At 44.1% G+C, this 20,426-nt stretch overlaps 1 protein-coding gene and 1 long non-coding RNA gene across 5 annotated transcripts; one reads left to right on the forward strand and one right to left on the reverse strand.

Moving 5' to 3' along the window:
- Positions 1-212: 212 nt before the first annotated feature.
- Positions 213-7,951, reverse strand: TMEM215 (transmembrane protein 215). The gene has a single exon (XM_050987171.1). The coding sequence runs from the start codon at positions 7,804-7,806 to the stop codon at positions 7,084-7,086; it is 723 nt and encodes a 240-aa protein (XP_050843128.1). The 5' UTR covers positions 7,807-7,951; the 3' UTR covers positions 213-7,083.
- A 116-nt stretch (positions 7,952-8,067) lies between these two features.
- Positions 8,068-17,840, forward strand: LOC108963040 (uncharacterized). Of its 4 annotated transcripts, none has more exons than XR_003945807.2 (4): positions 8,068-8,267; positions 10,777-10,940; positions 12,725-13,057; positions 13,874-14,745. It is a non-coding gene; the product is annotated as an uncharacterized LOC108963040 (long non-coding RNA). The 4 variants fall into 4 exon arrangements; XR_007780489.1 differs by having other exon boundaries at positions 10,834-10,940; XR_001991758.3 differs by lacking the exons at positions 8,068-8,267; positions 13,874-14,745 and adding an exon at positions 16,550-17,840 and having other exon boundaries at positions 9,825-10,940.
- Positions 17,841-20,426: the final 2,586 nt, after the last annotated feature.

Here is a 20,426-nt window from a genome sequence, read left to right on the forward strand (position 1 = left end):
AAGATAATACAGAGGATACTAAGACTCTATTCACAATGTGGTGATTTTATTAGAAAGATTGTGCATTCTGATTATTGTTTATTACATCTCCATCTACCTGGCAGTGAGAATGCAGGCAGGAACATTAAAAAAAAAACCACACAACACAGAAACTGACTTATGAAAGTCTTTTATTAGATTGATAAACCTTCACTATATTGTTTCAACTTGAATATTGAGGAACAGACTGAATAATCACAATATTTTAAAAAATCACAACAAGTAAAGCCAAAAATTCATTAATGTATTTCCAAATGTAAAACTTCCTAGATTTTATTCAAACCATGGGCATTGGAAAAGACTGTGTTTTGCCACCAGAAGTTATTCTTTATCCCCTAGGCAGCAAACATATTCTACTTAGCTTGTTATTGGTGGGGGGGGTGGGGTGTGGGAATCCCAGTTCCAAGGTTCTTTTTTTTTTTCGTGAACAGAAAAAGTTATCTGCTTTCTTGTACAGCCAATTAGTCAAATGAAATAATTTAATTTGTTTAAATAAAACAGAAGTGAAGTCAGGTGTCCTTTGCAAACAATGCAGGGGCATAAAATGAGTGTTGAGCCTGACTGTGCAATCAAAGATGCGGTGTCTCTTTAAGATCAAAGTCTGATTACTATGAGATTTCCCCAGCTTATAGAACATCTCTCCCACCTACTCAGATCCCTAAAAATTACTAATAGCCCTTCCATCTGAATTGACCTCAAAGGTAGAAATCTTTGGTTTTTTTAAGAGTGTCTTTCTGGGGCTGTCCTTTAAAACCTTTAAAAGACAAGGCTAAGCAAGATTGTTCTGCTTATACTCCAGCTGAGCACCATCTGCTTTTCAGATAATGAGCACTTTATCCTCCTAATTCCGCTCCCAATTCTTCCCTACTACAGTATAAAACATTGAATTATACAATTTTATGCATTCTAAATTGGAATTCAAAGATAAAATATTTTGCAATAAAATGTTCTCTCCAAATAAAATATGGGAAAATTGCCTTTCCTCCTAAGGTAAATTTAGTTTTAAATTTAAATGCACTTTTAGATACAGAGATATAAAACAACCAGAGTTTGAAATGTGATAGAGTGGGTGTTTAGAATTTCTTTGTGTGGGAGCCCTAATGACTGAAACCTTCCAAAGAACACACATGAGTCTACATCATGTTATTTAATGTCCCACAGCATAGTAACCGCAGTCTTCTGGTTCACACAGGGAAACAACCCACTCCACCTTCTTATTTGTACACCATCTTCCCTCAGCACTATGTCTTAAAACACATATGTGATTCTTTTTGGAACTAAATTGCAAACATCGGATTCAACAGTTTTCATACAGCACTAAGTTTGACCTGGAAGGTCCACATGAAATGTTTAGGGTTACACCTTTGCAAAATTTGCCTTGGATTTCTACAGCAACAAAATAAGTACTTCTTACCAAGAGTGCCAAATATGAAGCTAATATAGGAGCATCCATATGTTCATCACTGTACACAATTGCTGATTATTACTGCATTTTATACTAAAATACAGTGGTGTGAAAATAAGTGTTTTGATGAGATCTAAAATCAGACCCACACTACGTCGTAATTTTTTTCCTGTAGTTCTTGTAACATGCCTTCAGGCGGGAAAACATTCTCTGTCCCTTCTTGAGGAGCCATCTGGGTAAGCTACCAAAGATACAATACACACACGGAACAGTGCACTAAACACACTGTTTTTGTGACCAGAATTCAACACAGTTATCCTGACAAAGTAATGAAATATTTTGTGTGATGCCTTTTTGGTCTCTTTTGTTTTCATGACAACCTCTTTTGTTCTACTCTCATTAGAACATGTACAGAGCCAGATTTTCGAAGTGTTTAACCCTTTTTTCACTCCCTGAGGAGTGAAAAGGACACTTTAGGTTGAAAAAAAAAGTTAAAAATGCATCTTTCAGAATTGACTAAAGGTTCAGAGTGTTTGGGGAAATGCTGAATGCAAAGCGCTGGAAAAATTCAGATTTCAATTTCCAGGAATTCACAGGGGCCATACTGAAACACAGACAAGGAGTATCTTAATTCTGTTGGAAGAGCTGTGTGTTCTAAAAAAGTCTCAACAGAGTTGTTCTTAGAAAAAGTTTTTTCTCCTAAACTGAAGGAATTTAAAATTGCAGCAATAGACTTAAGCAGAAAAGCTGTGTAAGGTGTTGGAAAAACACCTCTGAGGAAATCTCAATTTATTATTGTGTTATGATTGTGCAATCTGTTTCCTGCCCTTGCAGACAAATGTACAGCATTATATACACACACCCATCCAGGGTGCAGCCTGTAAGTAAAACCATTAAGCGTAAACAATTCCATGTATCTGACACAAGGCTAATCCATGCAACTCTTCTAAGTACAAAACACACAAAGATTTTAAAACTAATGAAAGCTGAATCTCCATGTCTGGTAAAGACAACAGAGTGTCTGGAATTCCAGCACCAATAAGACTGCTAAATTAAACATAATGCTTACCTATGAAAGTTTGCCAGGGTGCGTGAAAAGTGACTTCTCAATCCACTCTCTCTGTGGTTTAGAGCCATAAAAGAGACCATACTACCAGAGAAGTAACAAACCCACTGACAGTTCTCCCTGTAGGGACTGTATGTTCAGACTGGCTGCAGAGTGGAAACGGGCTCAGTATGGGCTGGTTTGCAGCTGATGTCCCACGCCACGTGTCAAGACAACACCTCTAGCCTATACATTAGGAAACTCCTCTACAAGTTTTAATACAATTTATATTAGAAGCATTGACAGAAACCTTTCAGGACTCTAAAGTTTCCTATGCCATGACTTTACTGGCAACATGCTGAGAGTCAAGGTCTTGTGTGCTGATTGTGCTCTGCAAGTAAATAGGTTAGTCCCCACACACACATGAAAATCAGGTTGGCAGTGCTTGGTGGCCTGACAGTAACCCGCCTCTGACCCATGGCAAAACCCCAAGCTTGTGCTGCAAGAACTGACAATATAACTGAATGTCTCAACATAACAGCTTAGACTGGATGGATGACGTAGTGTCAAATTCTACCACCCTGGCCAAACGCACGAGCTCACTCCGCGAAGTCGGGTATGTAGCAGCAGATATGTGAAAGGGGGTCACAGTTGCTGTTACTCCAGTAAATTACAAGATAATAAATAGTTACTGGAGCCAGGAGTTAGGATCAGAGGGGGAGGAACTGCCTCTGCAAGAGTATGACATTTCTACAGAATGCAGATCAAGAATACAATGAAGTCCAGAGGGACGCATACTCTGAGCACACTCATCTCTTGCTTATTCAGTTCCAGGCTGAAAGGACCAGCTATTGTTTTGCACTCAGGAGGACAAAGTGCACACTGATAGAAATTTCAAATTGTCTTGTAAAGACTCTGCAGTGATCAGCTTGTATGACTGTAACAATGCTAATTATGACAACAGAAATTCAAACAAAGCAACACAAAGTTGCCTTTTGTTCTGCATATCATATTGTCTCTTAAAAGAAGATGAACTACACTGTAGCACTATGACAAATCCTATTCCAAAAATAAAGTTTATATATCTTAGGAAACTTCTCTAAATGTCCAAATTAGTGTTTTCCATTAAACGCTTTATACACCTTGCCACTTTAGGACTAAGCAACGTGTGGTTCACAAGACATTTATCACCCAAGATATTTATCCCCTAAACTGAGCTCCCCTACAACTTCATGCTTTGTTTGGAAAAGAGCACTAAGGAGAGAAGTCGGACTCTGACCTGAAGGTTTTTTAATGTAGCAAGAACAGAAAGAAGCTCTCATCTCTGGTCACAGCTTGGAATCACACCCCTAGCTGTGGTGGCATCCTGAAGCCAAATTCAGACTAGAAGCTGCCTCTGGAAAGCAAAGTGATTATTCCTGCTTGTTCTAAGATCAGCACTAGTATCACAAGTTCTAGTGTCCACATGAGCTGAAAGAAAATAAAGTCCCAGGTGATCTCTGATCTGGGCATGTCATCTGCATAAAAAAATTTGAAAATGCTGTCATGATGTCTGTGATCAAATATGCATTAGATTTCTACTGGCAAAACTATAAAAAGGTCACTTTATTATAAAAATACCTCAAACCAACAGAACCATGAAACCTCCCAAAACAACAAAACCACACCTTAATACCTAACCCCCCTCAACAAACAAAAAAATCTAAACCAGTTTCATTTTCAAATGGTAAAATTCATATTTTTAATGGTCAAATTAATCAATTTCCATTTCATCCTCTATTAAAATAGCAGGGAACAAAAAGAAAAAAAAATACTTCAGAGGCAGTACTAATTCATTTCTCTAATTTCAAATTCTCACACTTTCAATAAACAGATCTAGAGAATTATGGTATATTAGCCTAGAAATATTGCTTAAAGTTGTATTTTATTGTGAAATCAGCTGAATGAATGGAGGGATGACATTGCCCGTAAATACCAATCTTTAAGCACATTCTTTTTTATCTCTTTCTATATTGTGAGAAGTTTTCAATCCCATTAAACTTTGCTTGAATACAAGCATTCTCTTGTTTTTACACTACAAATTGAATAAAGCACGTGACTCAGATCTGTATGTCTGTGTCTCAAGTTATATATTTACTATTCGATTTGTCACTAGAGTTTGCTGTCTTGTCTTGAAAAAGCCTGTGTAACTTTTGACAGAGAACATCTAATCCTAGACAAAATGGAAAAACTTGACTTCTTCCTATACATATATATATTTGCAGAACTGTACAAATCTAGGTTCCCAGCGGGCTGGTGCCTTGCTCTCTTATGCAAGGCAAGCGATTACTCACAAACCTGTCAAAGGCAGCAGGCAGGACCCAGTAGCCTGTTTTCTCATGGTGGGTCTGATCTCCAGGGAGGCTGAACACCCCTGGGCACACAGTAAGAACCCTCACCTGCTCTGCTCAGAAGCAGAAAGCAAAAGACACTGTTTGTCATCACGTTCATTTCAGCAGTATTTTAGCTGTTGGCTTCACAGGTCATGAAATAAGACTTCCTGGTGCCATTAAAGACTTGCTCTGCACATTGCAGAATCAGGTCCTGTAGTGACTAAGCCTAAGCAGAAGGCAAGCTGCTGACAACAACTGAGTGCTTTTATGTGGAAGTTGAACGTGTCAGGGAGAGGGTCTGTTTTTGTGGAATTCCTATGCTCATTGGATCAAACCTGGGCTGCACAAAGTGCAGGTGTTCATTTATTACCACAGTACTGTTGCTGCATGCCTGAGCAGCACAGCTGCCTGTAACCACCCATGCAGAGTTTCTGCCTGACTTCAAAGAGCTAGTGTTTTTTGATTTTATCATAGTAAAATGATAGATGCCCCACCAAAGCCTGGCCAAAGGGTTAACATCTTATTTGGTCTGAAAGACACCAAGCTAGCCAGAAAATTGTTTCCTTCTTCTGGAAACATGTTCAGAGACTCATTGTCTGTTACAATTTGACATAAGTTTCTCAACAAACAAACAAATACACACATAAGTATATGTATAAAATTTACATTCACTTTCCAAACAATTGCATGGGCATGGAAAGCCTCATTTAAGTGCAAAATTCCTTTTAATTTTCTACACAACATCTCAGGTTGCTACAATTGAAAGCCTGTTTTTCTTATTTCCTATGCTGGTAACCCAATACATTCCTCTGGTACAACCTATGGTTGACAAAAACCATCTAAGTAGGAGCAGCTATTAAGACTTTTATCACACAGGAGCTGTTTGGTGTTCTGGGAGTTTGGTTATAGGAACTGGAGCTTTGTGAGATGTTAGCAAATTACTCTATGCTTTAGCAACCCTTACCCTAAGACCTGAACGCTTAGAGTAGCTGCTTAGAATGCACATTGTGTTACACCACATCTCTGTTCCCTACACTGCAGAGGCCAGGTAAGATGTTTATGCACAGCATGGAACATGCAACTTAGTGTTGGACAGAACAGCCAGGTTTGTATTTCAGTATGTAAACTGCAGGCTCTGAATTTGAATGGTTCATTATCATTACCCACTTCACATTTTCTTGCTATGTACCCATAAGCTGTGAAAAAACCATCTGTCAGTCAGGTCCTCTGTTCCCTTCTCCCAGCAAAGCATGGCTTTGAGACCCCTGAGTGGACTGTCACCATGCATCCCCCATACAGAAATATCTGGCATTTTAGAAAAGGCACAAGAAAATGGCATTTTCAGAAGAGTCAGATCCCACTCAGAACATAACTCACAGAAGTCTGTTCCTGAAGTGATTTTTGAGGTACTGAAATATATTTTAAAGACCTGAGTTCACTGACATCTGCTCCTAGTCTCTGCAAGAACTCTGTCATGTTCATGTTGCATTCCCCTTGTCAAGTATGCCTCTAAAATCCAAAAGTATTAGAAACATTTCAGTGAACTCCAGACCAGTGGAAAATAAAGCTAACACATCTATGTTCGTGCTGTTGATGATGGGTTAGTCTTTGAAAACTCTCCTGAGCCCGTATGGTTCCTAGGAGACTTCCAGAAGAGCCCACAGGGTCAGGACACCTAGTCTTTGACACAAAGGGAAAAAAAAATCCAGCAAGGACAAAGGGAGACAAATGATTTCTACACTTCCTGACATCAGGCAGCTATTGGAGTTCATGCTGACATCTCTCAATCCCTCCCAAAATGAATGACAGTATTTCAAAAACTTATTCAGCCATAGAGCACCACATTCTTTCCTACAGACAGCTCCAGAGTTTCATTCAGCTCTTGATCTCAGCTGACAGCCACTGCTGCCCTCCTGCCAGTGTGCCTACAGGCTTGGGTACAACAGGCAGCCAGAAAACAAAAGGGAGGGAAAGGGAGAAAATAAAATTTAAATTAAATTTCTTTTTTTCCAAAAATGAAAAATTGAATTCTTTAGCCTTTAAACATGCTTGTTTACTTACAGAAAGCGTACTTCAGGCACAAAAGGTTTGAGTATCGGTCACATACCACTTTAAATTGAAATAGTATCAGGATTGTCCCATGCAGTCAGCTATATTATCCCCTATCAAGAAGTTGAAGTTGCAGTTTTTGTATACATACATATATATAAAGTATGCATCTTTCACACAATGGTCTCCTGGTCTGAATTGACTCCAGTGGGGTTTATGTAACAACAGTACCTGTCATAAGGGCTGTTATCCTTGTAGGAGCAGACAATGATACTATCTTTAGGAGCCACAAAAATGTTGTCTTCAATGTCAGGGCAAGGAATGCTGTCCCTGCTGGGAGAAGAGAGCTTCTTCTCCAAGGCACTGTATGTGGAGCCGTCTCCCACGAACACATTCTCTGGCATCTCTGGGTAACAGCTCTCCAGATATTTCAGCATCTCCTCCTGCTCCACCTTTTTGGCGAGGCTCTTGCCCTCTGCCGTGGCAGCGGCGGCGGTGCTAGTGGTGCAGACGAACACGGTGTCCTCTCCCCTCAGCCCTCTCCTGTCCTTGCGGTAAGCTTTCCTGGCCAGCTCGTCACAACTTCCCTTGCCAGACTCCAGGTCCGAGGGGGTCCTTAGCAGCTCCATGACATCCCGGTCCTTGAGTTCCTTACAGCACGGACGCATGTTCTCGGGACACTTGGTGCAGCCGTCGGTTTTTCTGGTGAGGGCAATTGCGGCAATGCCTGGCAGGCAGATGGCCGGCCCGATGGCCAGCAGCGGGATGTCTCCCAGGGTCTCTCCCTTGATGCCAGACACGGTGAACATGAAGCCGAACACCAGAAAGACGCTGACCAGAGCCACCACAAGCCCCGTCCGGGGGTTGATGTCGTCGGGTCTCAGGGTCCGCGCCATCCAGCTGCTGCGCACGGGGACACTTCCCTCCACCGGAGCGCCCCTCGGGGCAGAGGACAGACGCTCCCCGGCAAGCTTCCGAAGTTTCCCAGGCAGCGAGGCGCGGAGCACCCCGACAGCCGGCGCCGCTCGGCTTCCCCTCGGCGGAGCCGCAGACGGAGGGCGGGCCGGGGCCGGGAGCTGTCCTGCCTCCTGCCTCCTCCCTCGCTCCCTCCCTCCCTCGCTAGTTCCCTCGCTCCCCGGAGCCGGTCGGAGCGGCTCCCCCGCCTGTAGCCCTGCCGCGCCCTCCCACGCTGGCGGCGGGCGCAGGGGGCTCAAGCCCTGCCGAAGGCCGGGGGTAGAGAGACCGGGCGGCTTCCAGCAGCAGTGGCCGGGGAGACAGCTGCCGCGAGGGTTCACCTGCCCGGTCTCCGCCTCCTCCTCGTCGTCCTCAGCCGGCCCCGCCGGAGCCCCGCACAGCCGTGAGTAGGCGCACCGCCCGGCGCGGGATGCTGCGGGGCCGGCGCGGGGGCTCGGCGGGCTTGCCCCTACCTGATGGCCACCACGGCTTGGCCGGCTGCTGCTGCCGCCACCCCGGGCAGCCTTTCCCGCTTGGCCGACGGGGAGAGGACCCCCGACGGGCGTCCTTCCTCGGGAAGCCGGCATACGCATCCTCCGCACGGGCCCCCGCACCTAAAGCGTCTTCTTCGCTGGGAACGGGGCTTGCGAATTGTCTCCTGGGCAGACGGCAGTCCTGCCCCGATTGTTCTCCTGTTAGGCACCTATGGAGAGCAAGGCTTCAGGAGATGCTCTGCGACAGCTGGATTTCATCCTGAAGGTGGCCCTTAGGGAGAAAGCCTATCCTGATGTTGTTCCCTCCCCAAGAATGAACATAGTTGTTGGGGTCCCTTGGTATCCATGGCCTGCCGACTATGATGGTGACGTTCTGTCCCTGTGATTTGATGCACTTCGGTGATGGTAATTTGAAGTAAGCACCACCAGCTGAATGAGTATAGAAAAGGATCTCAAACAGGTGGGAATGTGGAAAGGCAGCAGCATCTTCAGGCAGGTTGCCAGAGATACAAAAGACTGAGTGCTTTCACCTGGGGCAGAGATACTGGGAGACAAAAAGGAGTGATACCAGAAAGCTTCCAAGAAAGTTAAGGTCACAGAAAAGGACACTCTGAACTAAAATTTTGAAACCAAGGTTTCCCATTTAAGTTTACCCATTAACATGATTGATTTTCCTCATACTACAAACTTGGAAAGAGAAGCCAGTTTAGAAAACACTCAGATGTTTCTCAGGTCATGAAAAGCATGAGTTTTATTTACCCTCCCTACAGTTCAGCATCAACAGAGCACCTCTGTGTTGTAGATTTCAAACTTGCTTTGCAGAGAGCAAGTCCAAGAATATAATTCTGCAAGTGGGAGCAACTCCTGCCTTACAGGACACTTTGTAAATGGGGTGTCAAGTCATAGTATTTACTGTTTCATTTGAAGGATGAGTATATGGGAGTAGAAGTACACAGTGGGAAGTTTTTAAGTCAGTAGCAATGGCCTGGGTTTGAAATTAAAAGTTTGTAATGGACCATGAGCATTATTTCAACTTGTCCTCCAGAAAATTGTCCAGTAAAAATCACTCTGAACCTCTCACCTGTTGCAGAGTGGGCTGAAACAGGAATGTTTTGGACTCTGTTAGAAACACCTTTCTTGACTGAAAGATATAAAGATCGAAACCTTCCAGCCGGCACAAGTTAACTTCTACTTTTGCCACTGTGCAGGATTTAGTAGTATGAGAAATGACAGTAGTGTTCTCAGCTCCTATTTTCCAGAGCGAAAATTTGTTTCTTTCCATCTGCTGTTATTCAGAGACACAGCTTTTATGTCCCCACTTTGGAATGAATAATACCTTTTTTTTTAATCCATCAGCTAGATTCTGGATGAAAGTGATTAACCTTCAACAAGCTTGTCCCACATAACTAAAATGTTGTAAAGTATAAGTTATGAAGTTATAAGTATGTTGGTAACTAATGCCAATGAAAGTCACTGTTCCTGCTCCCTGACCTTCCTTCAACTCCTCTAGTGCATTTGGATAGTTTTTCAAAAAATTGGAAATAGTTCTTTTGTTGAAAAACAAATTATGATGGCTGGGAAAAGCAATTACCTGAAGCTGCACTCATCAACAGTCCTTCAGAGATAGAAAAAGGACACAGAAATGTAAATATTAGTGGCATTTGTGGATGGGAAAATTGCTGTAAGAGCTGAAGTACATGTCAGAATATCTAACAGGAGTAAAAATGGCCCTTCAAATTTAAGCAACAGGCTTACTGAGATGGAAGAGGGAACATCTACTTTGGAACAGAAAGCTGTTAGTGGACAGAAAAACACAGAAAATGTCAGGACAAAGGTGGAACTAAATGTCTTCAATTTGTCCCTTTGTGAGTGATTTCAAGACAAGATTGTATGCTTCCAGCAGGAGGGGATAGAAAGGGAAAACAATCACCCAGTTCCAGGAAAGCATGCCACAGTTGTTAAAATTGTCTTCCCAAGCTAGAAATCAAGAGATCAGCAAGTGCCACTTAACACAACTGAGCAACAATGCAAATGCTTGCATTTTCTATCCTGTTCCTAACTAGAAAAGAAAAATTACTCCTTTGAGGTGAAGTATGTTTCTGTTCCAGTGCTGTACACAAAAATTAGGTACTCAACCATGTTTTTACCTCAGTTTTCAATGGCAAGCTCTCTTTCCCCCTCTTGAGTGGGCAGCAGGATGAGGACTGAAGGAAAAAAGTGCTCTTTACTGTAATAGATCAGGGTTGTGATCACCTGAAGAACCTGAACATATGTGTCTAGGGATCGGATGAGATGCTGTGTTGGCTTTGTCTGGGGTAGAGTTAATTTCCTTCACAGAGTCTGATATGGAGCTGTATTTTGTACTTGTGCTGAACACAGGGTTGACAATACAGAGATGGTTTTGTTATTGCTCAGCAGGGCTTACACAGACCCAAGGCCTTTTCTTCTGTTTGTTCTTGCATGCTGGTGAGGAAGTTGGGAGGAGACACAGCTGGGACAGGCAACCCCAACTGACCAAAGGGATTTCCAGACCGTGTGACATCATGCTCAGGACATAAAGCTAAGGGGAAGAAGGAAGAAAGGTGGGACATTTGGAGTGATGATGTTTGTCCGCCCAGGTCACTGTCAGTTGTGATGGGGCCCTGCTCTCCTGGAGATGGCTGAACACCTGCTTGTCCATGGAAAGCAGTGAAATAATTGCTTGTTTTGATTTGCTTGCATGCGTGGACTTTAGTGTCCCTCCTAAACTGTTTATACCTCAACCTATGACTTTTCTACCTTTTACCCTTCTGATTCTCTCTCCAATTCCAGTGGTAGGGGGGTGAGTGAGTGGCTGCTGGGGCTTGGTTGCTGGCTGGAGTTAAACTATGACAAATGCTTCCCTGAGTCCCAGAGGAATTAGATGACATAGTTGCCAAGCCAATCTCCACAGTACTTGAAAAGTCCTGGAAGTCAGGTGAAGTCCCAGGTGACTAGAAGAGCAGAAATATTGGACCCACCTTTAAAAAAGGTAGGAAAGAGAACTGTAGGAACTACTGATCTCTCAGCCTCCCTGGACTGACATTTCCTATTAAAAGCTACCTAGTAGCTCTCTAAATTGTCTAGAAAAGGATTTGATGGGTGGGCTGTTTAGTGGGTAAGGAATCAGTTGAACAGTCATACCCAGAGGGTAGTGGTCAACCCAGCTCAATCTTCACATGAAGATTGGTAATAGATGGTGTCCCCTAGGGAATCTGCCTTGGGACAAGTATTATTTGATGTCTTTCTCAGTAATGGAGAGACATTGGCAGCCAACCTGCTTTGAGTGTTTGCAGCCAACCTGCTTTGAGTGTTTTGAGTGGTGCTGTTGACACCACTGAAGGTCAGGATGCCATCCAGAGGGACTTGGACAAGTTCGAAGAGTGAGCCCATGGGAATCTCATGAGGTTTAACAGGACTAAGTTCAAGGTGCTGCACCTGGGGCAACTCCCAGTATCAACACAAGCTGTGAATGGATGGAGAGCAGCCCTGTGAGCAGGACTGGGGGGTGCTGCTGGGTGAGAGGCTGGACATGACCCAGCCATGAGTGCTCACAGCCCAGAAAGCCAAACATGTCCTGGGCTGCATCCAGGGCAGCGTGGGCAGCAGGGGAGGGAGGAGATTCTGTTCCTCTGATCTGCTCTGGAACATTGCATCCAGCTCTGGGGCGCCAGCACAGGAAGGACACGGAGCTGTTGGAGTGAATAAGGAGAAGGGCCACCAAGATGATTAGAGGTATGGAGCATCTTTCCTGCAATGAAAAGCTGAGAGAATTGTTGAACCTCATGAGATTCCCATGGGCCCACTTCTCCCTCTTGCCCACATCCCTCCGTATGACATCCTGTCCTTCAGGAGTGTCAACCACACCACTTACCTTGGTGTTATCTGCAATTTCGTGGAGGGTGCATGCAATACCCTTGTCTATGGCATGAATGAGATATTAAATAACACTGATCCCAATACCAACCCCTGAGGGACATCTCTTGTCACTGATGTCCATTGGGACTCTGAGCTGTTGACCACTACCCTCTGAATATGACAGTCCAACTAATTCCTCATCCATCTAAACTCATCAAATCCATCTCTCTTCAATGTAAAGAGCAGGATGCTGTAAGGGACTATGTCAAAGGTTTTACAGGAGATAAATGACATTCACAGTCCTTCCCTTGCCCACTGATGTGGTCACACTATTCATTCTCTGTTTCCAGTCACTAGGGATTTCTCCTGACTGCCATGGCTTTGCAAATATGGTGGAGAGTGATTTGGCAACTACATTAGCCAATTCTCTCAGGACTTTCTGGGATGTATCTCAGTGGATCCCATAGACATATATGTCCTTGTTCCTCAGGTGATAAGGAACCCGATCTCTTAAGAAAGGAAGCACTTTTCTCATCCAGTCCCCACCTTGCTGTCCATCCACTCAAGAGGCATGGGAAGAGAGACGGACAATGAAAAAATTGCTGAGTATCTCAGCCTCGTCTCATCCATCGTTTTCCAGTCATGTCATCAGAGGAGTACATTTTCTTTCTTAATAACCATGGAGCAACCAAAACAGCTATTTTATATAAGCAGATTTACATATATTACCTTCCTTTTGGTTTTTTATGTAGGTTTGAAGATGGAGATCAGAAAACTATTGACCAAGACAGATGTGGTGGAAAGGGTAACAGTTGAATGACAGGTAATTTTTCCTAGTACTTCTTTCTTAAACCCTTCTCTGAACTTGCTGTTTTGCAGATACGATTATCTGCTTCAGTCAATGGCCTTTTACAAGAGCAAAGACTTTCTCTGACCAGGCAATACTGCAAAATCTATGCAGAAGTGTGTGTGCCATAATTTTTAGTATCCCAAAAATTATAAGATCTGGCAGATGGAGTTTTGAATTAATACATTACAATTGACAGCTGGCTTACTTATAAGATCCCATACCAATCAAGAACTTCACAAGCCCTTAATAACATCATAAGTAAAATTAGACTCTAATTTTCACCTTCCAAGCTCTGTGGCAATGCTAAAACTTGGTACTGTTTTTGAGAGTGGGATCATGTAAGTCTTATCTGTAATCTGGATATGGAACATGGGACTTGTTTTGCTAGCAAGTTCTGTGTGGATACTCAAGTTTCAAGCTTTTACACTAATGCAGTTGTGTACATTATTGAGCCACCCCATTAGCTTGAGGAGACAGTCAGTCATTCTGCTGAGGTCACTGGCAGGCACTTCAAACCTGCTCAAGAGCTGCTTCACAAAAGTTCTTCCTGTCTGCAGCAAGTACTCCATGCTGAAAGTGGATGCTGAATGCGCAGCATCCATCTCCAGGCCTTTTTGTACATTGTGTTTTCTTGGCAGCATATACAAAAGAAAATACTTGACAATTTTTTGTAATGTGCTACTATGTGCTGTGATCCTCATATGCCTCTGCTAAAAGATTTTTTTTTCCTCTATTTGGAAGTGTTTGTTGTTTACCCAGCTTCACACACCATGATTACCTTGTTTCTAGTTCTTACAGAGTCTGTGTACCCACTTCTGATGCCTCTTCCATGCCTCTGGACTGCTCTCAAAAGTTCTCTGGGTCTTCATGTCCTCAAGCACAAGAAGTTCACCTGAGGGAGGATTTTTGGGCTCTGACTGTTCACTCAAGCCCCTGGGTCTTGCTCTTTGTAGACAATCATTTGTGCTTGACTGCTGCTTGCTGGCGAATTGGCCAGATGTGGAAGGACTCTGCTGATGAGAGCATCTGATCAATAAACAAGGGGCAAAAGAGAAATATCAGATGCCTGAAGGGCTTGTGTTTTGTCACTGAGCCATCACACCAGGAGTGGGATTCAGAAACCCTGGTAGTGAGTCATGCATCCGTCTTGAGGTGACCTCAGGGACTTAGCAGGATTGCTGTGGAAGAGGTACAGGCTGCTGTATGAGTCACGGCATCAGGCAATAAATTAGCCAATATAATTCACTGGGAACTTTATCTATCTGCATCGCTCTGCCTGATGTGCTCTTTCCCTTTGGGAAGATTCTGATTAAATATACTTTATTTCTTCTGTTGAAAATTGCTCACAAAAGATGCAGTAAACTCAGGGGAGTCACCCACAAGTACTGCATGTTATGCACAATGGTGAATAACGGGTAGCTTGCTTTGTCCCAGAGAACTTAGAAAACACTTCTTGAAGGGGGTCTCTAATTGAGTTGCTTGTCTGTGGAGAAAGAGGAAGGGAAAATAGGTTGTCTTGACCTACCTCTGCAGAAGAAGCTAATAATTTTTGATATGCTGGAACATTTTTAAAGCAGTTTTAAGCATAATGATGACCGTGTATTAGGGTATTGCAATGACTAATTCTTTCTGTGAAGCTTGCTGACATCCTTCCTGTCTGTTTAGGAAAATTTAGTATAAAACTAAGGGAACTGATCAAAAGGCTATGCATGTTCCTTGCAGGCTCTGGAAGATTGGAACTTCCCAAGCCAATTAAAATTGAAGCAAATTTAAGTGGGAATGGATATCATCAATGTCTACAGCTCATTTAAACAGTGCAAATATGTCTTTTAAAAAAATCATCCTATGCTGTGGATATGAAAGAAAAAATGAAATCTTGTTTTAGCAGTCCTGATTGCCTGACCCATGATTATTTCATACCACATCTGCACCTTTGCTAAGATGTACCAGCTAATCCAGGATAATATTTCCAGGCATATGAGTGATAAGAAAATAATCAGAAGCAGTCAGCATGGATTCACTAAGGGGGAAGTCATGCTTGATCAACCTGATAGCTCACAGTGAAACGTCTGGCCTGCTGGATGAGGGGAGTGTGGGTATTGTGTACTTGGACTTAGGAAGGTCTTTGACCCTGTCTCCCATGAGATCCTCCTAGATAGGCAGCTGTTGTATGGCTCAGGTGAGCAGACACTGAGCTGGGCTGAAAGCCCAGACCCAAATGCTGATGACTGGTGGCACAACATCTAGCTGAATGCTGGTGACTAGCAGTGGATCTCAAGGATCCTTCAACAATCTTCATTAATGATCTGGATGATGGGGCAGAGTGCACAATCAGAAATTTTTCAGAGAACACAAAACTAGGAGGAGCAGCTGGTATCAGAGAGTCATGTTACCATCACAGGGACATCAATGGCCTCGAGAAATGGGCTGACAGGAGCCTAATGAAATTCAGCAAGGGGAAATGCCAAACCCCGCACCTGGGGAGAAAAAAAAATATTTATGGTAGGTATTCCCCAGGTGGAAAGCAGCTTGACAAAATAGGACCTGGGAGTCCTGGGGGACACCAAGCTGAACATCTGAGAGCAGTGTGCTTTTGTGGCAAAGGAAGAGAATGATGTCCCAGGCTGCATTAGAAGGAGTATTGCCAGCCAGCTGGGAGGTGATCCTCCTCCTTTATGCAGAGCTAGTGAGGATATCCCTGAAGTACCCTGTCCAGTTCTGCACTCCTTGATACAGTAGAGCCATGAAGATATTGCAGAGAATGCACACTTCAATGGGCCCTTCAGTGGTCATTAGGATGACTGGGGGACTGGAGCACCTTTGCTGTGAGGAAAGGCTGAGGGAGCTGGGCCTGTTCAGCCTGAAGAGAAGAAGGCCCTCAGGGATGCCATCAATGCCTAAGAGTGCATGAAGGGAGGTCACAAAGAAGACACAGCAGAGCTTCTTCCAGTGGTGCCCAGTGACAGGACCAAGGCAGTGGGCACAAACTGAAACACGGGAGGTTCCCTCTGAACTTCAGGATACATTTTTCCATTGTGAGGGTGACCAAACACTAGGGTGTGTTGCCCAGAGAGGTGGTGCAGTTACCATCCTTGGAAATACACAAGAGTCATCTGGACATGGTCCTGAGCACCTGCTATAGATGACCATGCTTGATTAGTGGTTTCTTCCAATCTGCACCATTCTGTGATTCGTTTATGGCAGAGAAAATGATGGATGAGTGTGGCCACGTGTGCATGCACCGACTGAGCCTTCTCTCATCACTGTGTGCAGGGGCACTGGAGAGAGATAGGCAAAGCGCTTTATACAGGAGATGACGATGAAAGAATCACTCTTTGAAAGGGTGAAATCTGCATGGTACACCAGGAATTCTCTGGGGAAAAGTACGCAATGGGGCACTAAGAGTACACCTAGATCACAGGGCAACTGTGTTCTTGAATAACATGAAATCCTCTTTCTTTTCAGGACGCAGCCTGTCTAATACCTGTCAAATGGTGATGGCTTTCCTGAACCTTCTGCTGCAGCAGATCATCAGCTGTCACATGGCTGCAGGCACCAGGAGTGGCTTGCTGAGATCCCATGGCAGCCCCTCACTGGCAGGCATTTCCCTGGCAGCCCCTCTTCTTGCTGCCTTTGGGAAACACCTGCTACTTCACCTTCTGCCACCCAGCAAGCCAAGTATGTGAGAGGAGGTTTCTCAGCCAATGCCCTCCAGCAGCCGTGGGGCCACAGACACTCCTTGGGAGACATCTCATCTCACCTGGGCTCAGCTAGCTGCTGCTGGTGGCCACTGTGAAGAGTTTTCAGGGCCTCTCTAAAGACCAGGGGAGAGAGGTGAGCTGTGAGATAGGTACCTGCCAGCTCTGCTGTCCCAGTTATCGATACCTAGCATTAAGCACTCCTGGGGGTCAGACCAAAGCACATATACACTGTGAAATTTCCTTTTTTTTTTATTTGGCTTTTGGGTACACCAGAGACCAAGATCAGGAAGTGACAGAAGTCTGTTCAGGCTTCCTTCTAAAATGGTGAACATGCTGAAGACTGCCTTCAGAGGAAACAGTGTTTGAGTTGGTACCCAAAGGTACCCTCCCTGAGGAGTTATGGGGAAGAATATGCAGAAATGGTTTTTAGGAATATCTAGATGTTTTCCTCCATGGATAGTGCAATGAATGGGTAGGAAGTGGTAGTAGTAGTAAGGTCTCTGTGCTGGAGTGGGAAAAAAATTAGATGTTCTGTTGTCCAAAGAAAAATGCACGTGCATCACCATGGCCCTTGCATGCCACCACGGTCTAAAAATTAGGAACTGACTTGTACACACATCACTCATAAGAGTGGTTAAATGTGTACCTGATTGACCTTATTGCCCTACTAACTAATTAGGCAACTTACGGGGACAGCCTCACAGACGGTAATATTTTCTTTCTTTGGACTTGTTCCCTTTTCCCATAAACTGCACCCAAAAGTATCCATTATCCAATTAAGCCATGGCAGATGGTGAGATGACAAAAAGCATGAGTCAGTCGTGGTACTGTACTGTGTCAGGGAGCAGTATTAAAGAAAGGGTTGTGTCTTCATTGTGCTGGGAGCACAGCTCTGGGAATGCCTTATATATAGACCAGATCTGGAGTTTACTACATGAGGAGGTGTGTAACCACAAAGGTCAGAAGGGCAGTGATGGGGGAGGCCTTTGCCAACATTACACACATTTCAATGCAGTAGGGTGTTCTTATGTTTCAAAGGCATTTGATGCAGGGGTCTAATAAAGTTTTTACTGCTGTATACTTGGAGTGCTTGCAACATTTAGAGTTGGTAAAGACCTTACATGCTGATATCAGGGGATATCAAATGGCTTCTGATTGTAAGTGTGGGTGTAAATACACTGCTTTTCACTCCCTTTCCATAGAACAGACCTGTATCTCTGAAGAAATGAGAAGGATGGGGAAGGATGCCCTAAAAAGAGCCACAAATGTTGCAGAGAAGGAGCAAAGCACATGAAGGTCTCCAGCCATCCGGCAGGAGTGAGGGGTTGGTGCAAACAAAGCCTTGACAACAGGCTCAGAAGCATCCTCATTCCCCCTGCACTCTAGCTGGAGCAGCTCCATTTGAGCAGGAATGTTCCTTACCATATCCCAGAGGTAGCAGAGGGTGCCAGAGAATATTTACTCAATGTGTTTACAATTGCTGGCCCTTCACAGCCATTCCCTGCTTGAGGCTCCATCTCTACATCCAGTATCAGGCATCAGGTCCCCTGCATCCTCTGTCGAGGGAACTCCAGCCAACAAAGAAGGCTACATGGCAGGTTCCCTTGTTGCTCTGTGCCTTGTGGTGAAATATTGTCCAAAGCATGTGAAAAACTGTTTAAATCACTTCCACCAAAGAATACATTTTTCATTGGCATGGTGGTAGGAAAGACATGGTAATAGAAATTTGGCAACTTTTTGCTCCTTCCTGCAAAGTGCAAGTGGTTCCTCAGACTCTGATGGCATTTGAGCCACCAGGATGTGTGGGCACTGTCTCGCCAGCTGGCCTATTCCCAGAAGCCCTGTTACAGCAGGACAGCTGTCAGAGGTCTAGCCCCAAGGACAGTGTCCTGCAGGGAAGGACACTGCTAAAGGAGAAGCCAGTGTCCTTCCTGCTTCCCTGACTGCCGCACCACAAGCAGACGGGCACGACTCATACAGCGTCACCTTGACGCAGGATAAAGACCCTTGCCTGAGCACATCCTTGGGGCTTCCAGTTGATTCCAAATGCCCTCCTCCCAAGACTAACCTTCCTTTTCCATCCAGGAAGCAATGTCCAGCTGAAGCAATAGAATATGAGCATCAGAGACTCCTTCCTTGTCTAGACAGATAGTTTATCCCAGGTATATTCACATGGCTTGGACACCCCCTCAACCCATCTCCCTATGGAAAGTGAGTACAGGCCAAGGTGGAACCCTCCTCTGCTGCTGTTATGGTCTCTGAAAAGGAGCAACCAGCCATTGGTGTGTTTTGAATCATACCTTGTGCTTTGACAGGAAGCTGCCATGTGGCAGGATGAGAAATTAATTAGCCCCATGCTGCTGCAAGCATTTCCAGTCCCAGCTGACAACAGACTAATTAAGAACCTCCCTGTGGTGTCTATTTTAGATAACCATTTACTTTGATACAATTTAACAAGGGCTTTTCTAATGGTTTCTTTCACAGGCAACTCATTAGATTAATGTGTGGCAAACAGCAGGAACTTGAATAGACATTTTGAATTCCCAGCCACCAAAAGTCCATACAGTTTTGCCAAAGAGCACACTAATTTTATCAAGGCAAAACATATGCTTCCTTCTGATATTTTGTGTCATGTCATTTGTTTCAAGACATCACCTTAACCTAAGTCCAGAAGTTTTGAAAACTGAAGGTGACCTTATAAGTGCTGGTTCTTAGGAGCCAATTAATGCTCTTGCATGAGATTTGCCCATCAGAGTAATTTGTGGTGCTGGCAGACTGAGCACCAAGAGTGCTATGTGCACCACATTATCAGTGCTGCCTGCTTCAGGAGGGCTGAGGAACCAAACTTCCTGCTAGCCCAACAATCCCTGCATCCATGACTATGGAAAATGCTGATACATGTACAACTCCAAGGCTTTCACAGGATCTCCCACAAAGCCTAACAGAATCAGAAAAGGACCCTACGTCGTTCAAATGGCAGAAAGGAGTGTCCTTCCTTTCCGCCTTAACTTCCAAATGTTAAGCTTGATCCTACCTAACTGCATCAGTTTTTCTTCAGGAACCAACAGGAATGCCAGATGCAGCCTGGACCAAAGTAGAGACATGGGCTGAAAATGAGCCCAGAAGCAACTTGGTTTTCCCCACACAATCTGTCCTAATGGGAACACACGTTGGAGGATTTTACCTTCTCTTTCTGTCTCTGCACTGCCTCATATTCAAGAATTACAATTGTGAGGGTGAAGTATTTGACTTCAAATTAAGAGTGAGTGGATGACAGCAAAGGTGGTAGGTTAGACCTTACATAGCATATGATAGCACAGCTTGGAAAGAAGACTGGGGCTCTGGGTGGGGAAAGAGAGCAAGGAACATGAGCTGAAAGGCCTTGCCAGGGGAATAGGGTGGTGCCACAGCAGCAACTAAATACTCTGTGTGATTTTCAGCAGGATACAGTTCTCCACATGACTTGAGATCACGTGTTTTGTTGTCACTACAATTAATTGGGAAAGTCCCTTTGAAATGAATATTTGAACATCTAATGTGTTTCCTTTTTCCCTGGGGATACTACACAGTTCCCTGTTTTCAAACACCATCAGAAACTTAGGTTAAAGCCTGAGAGATTATTTTGCTTCCAAGTTTGGTTG

The sequence above is a fragment of the Serinus canaria genome, chromosome Z, assembly GCF_022539315.1.
Source record: "Serinus canaria isolate serCan28SL12 chromosome Z, serCan2020, whole genome shotgun sequence".
NCBI classification, from domain to species: domain Eukaryota; kingdom Metazoa; phylum Chordata; class Aves; order Passeriformes; family Fringillidae; genus Serinus; species Serinus canaria.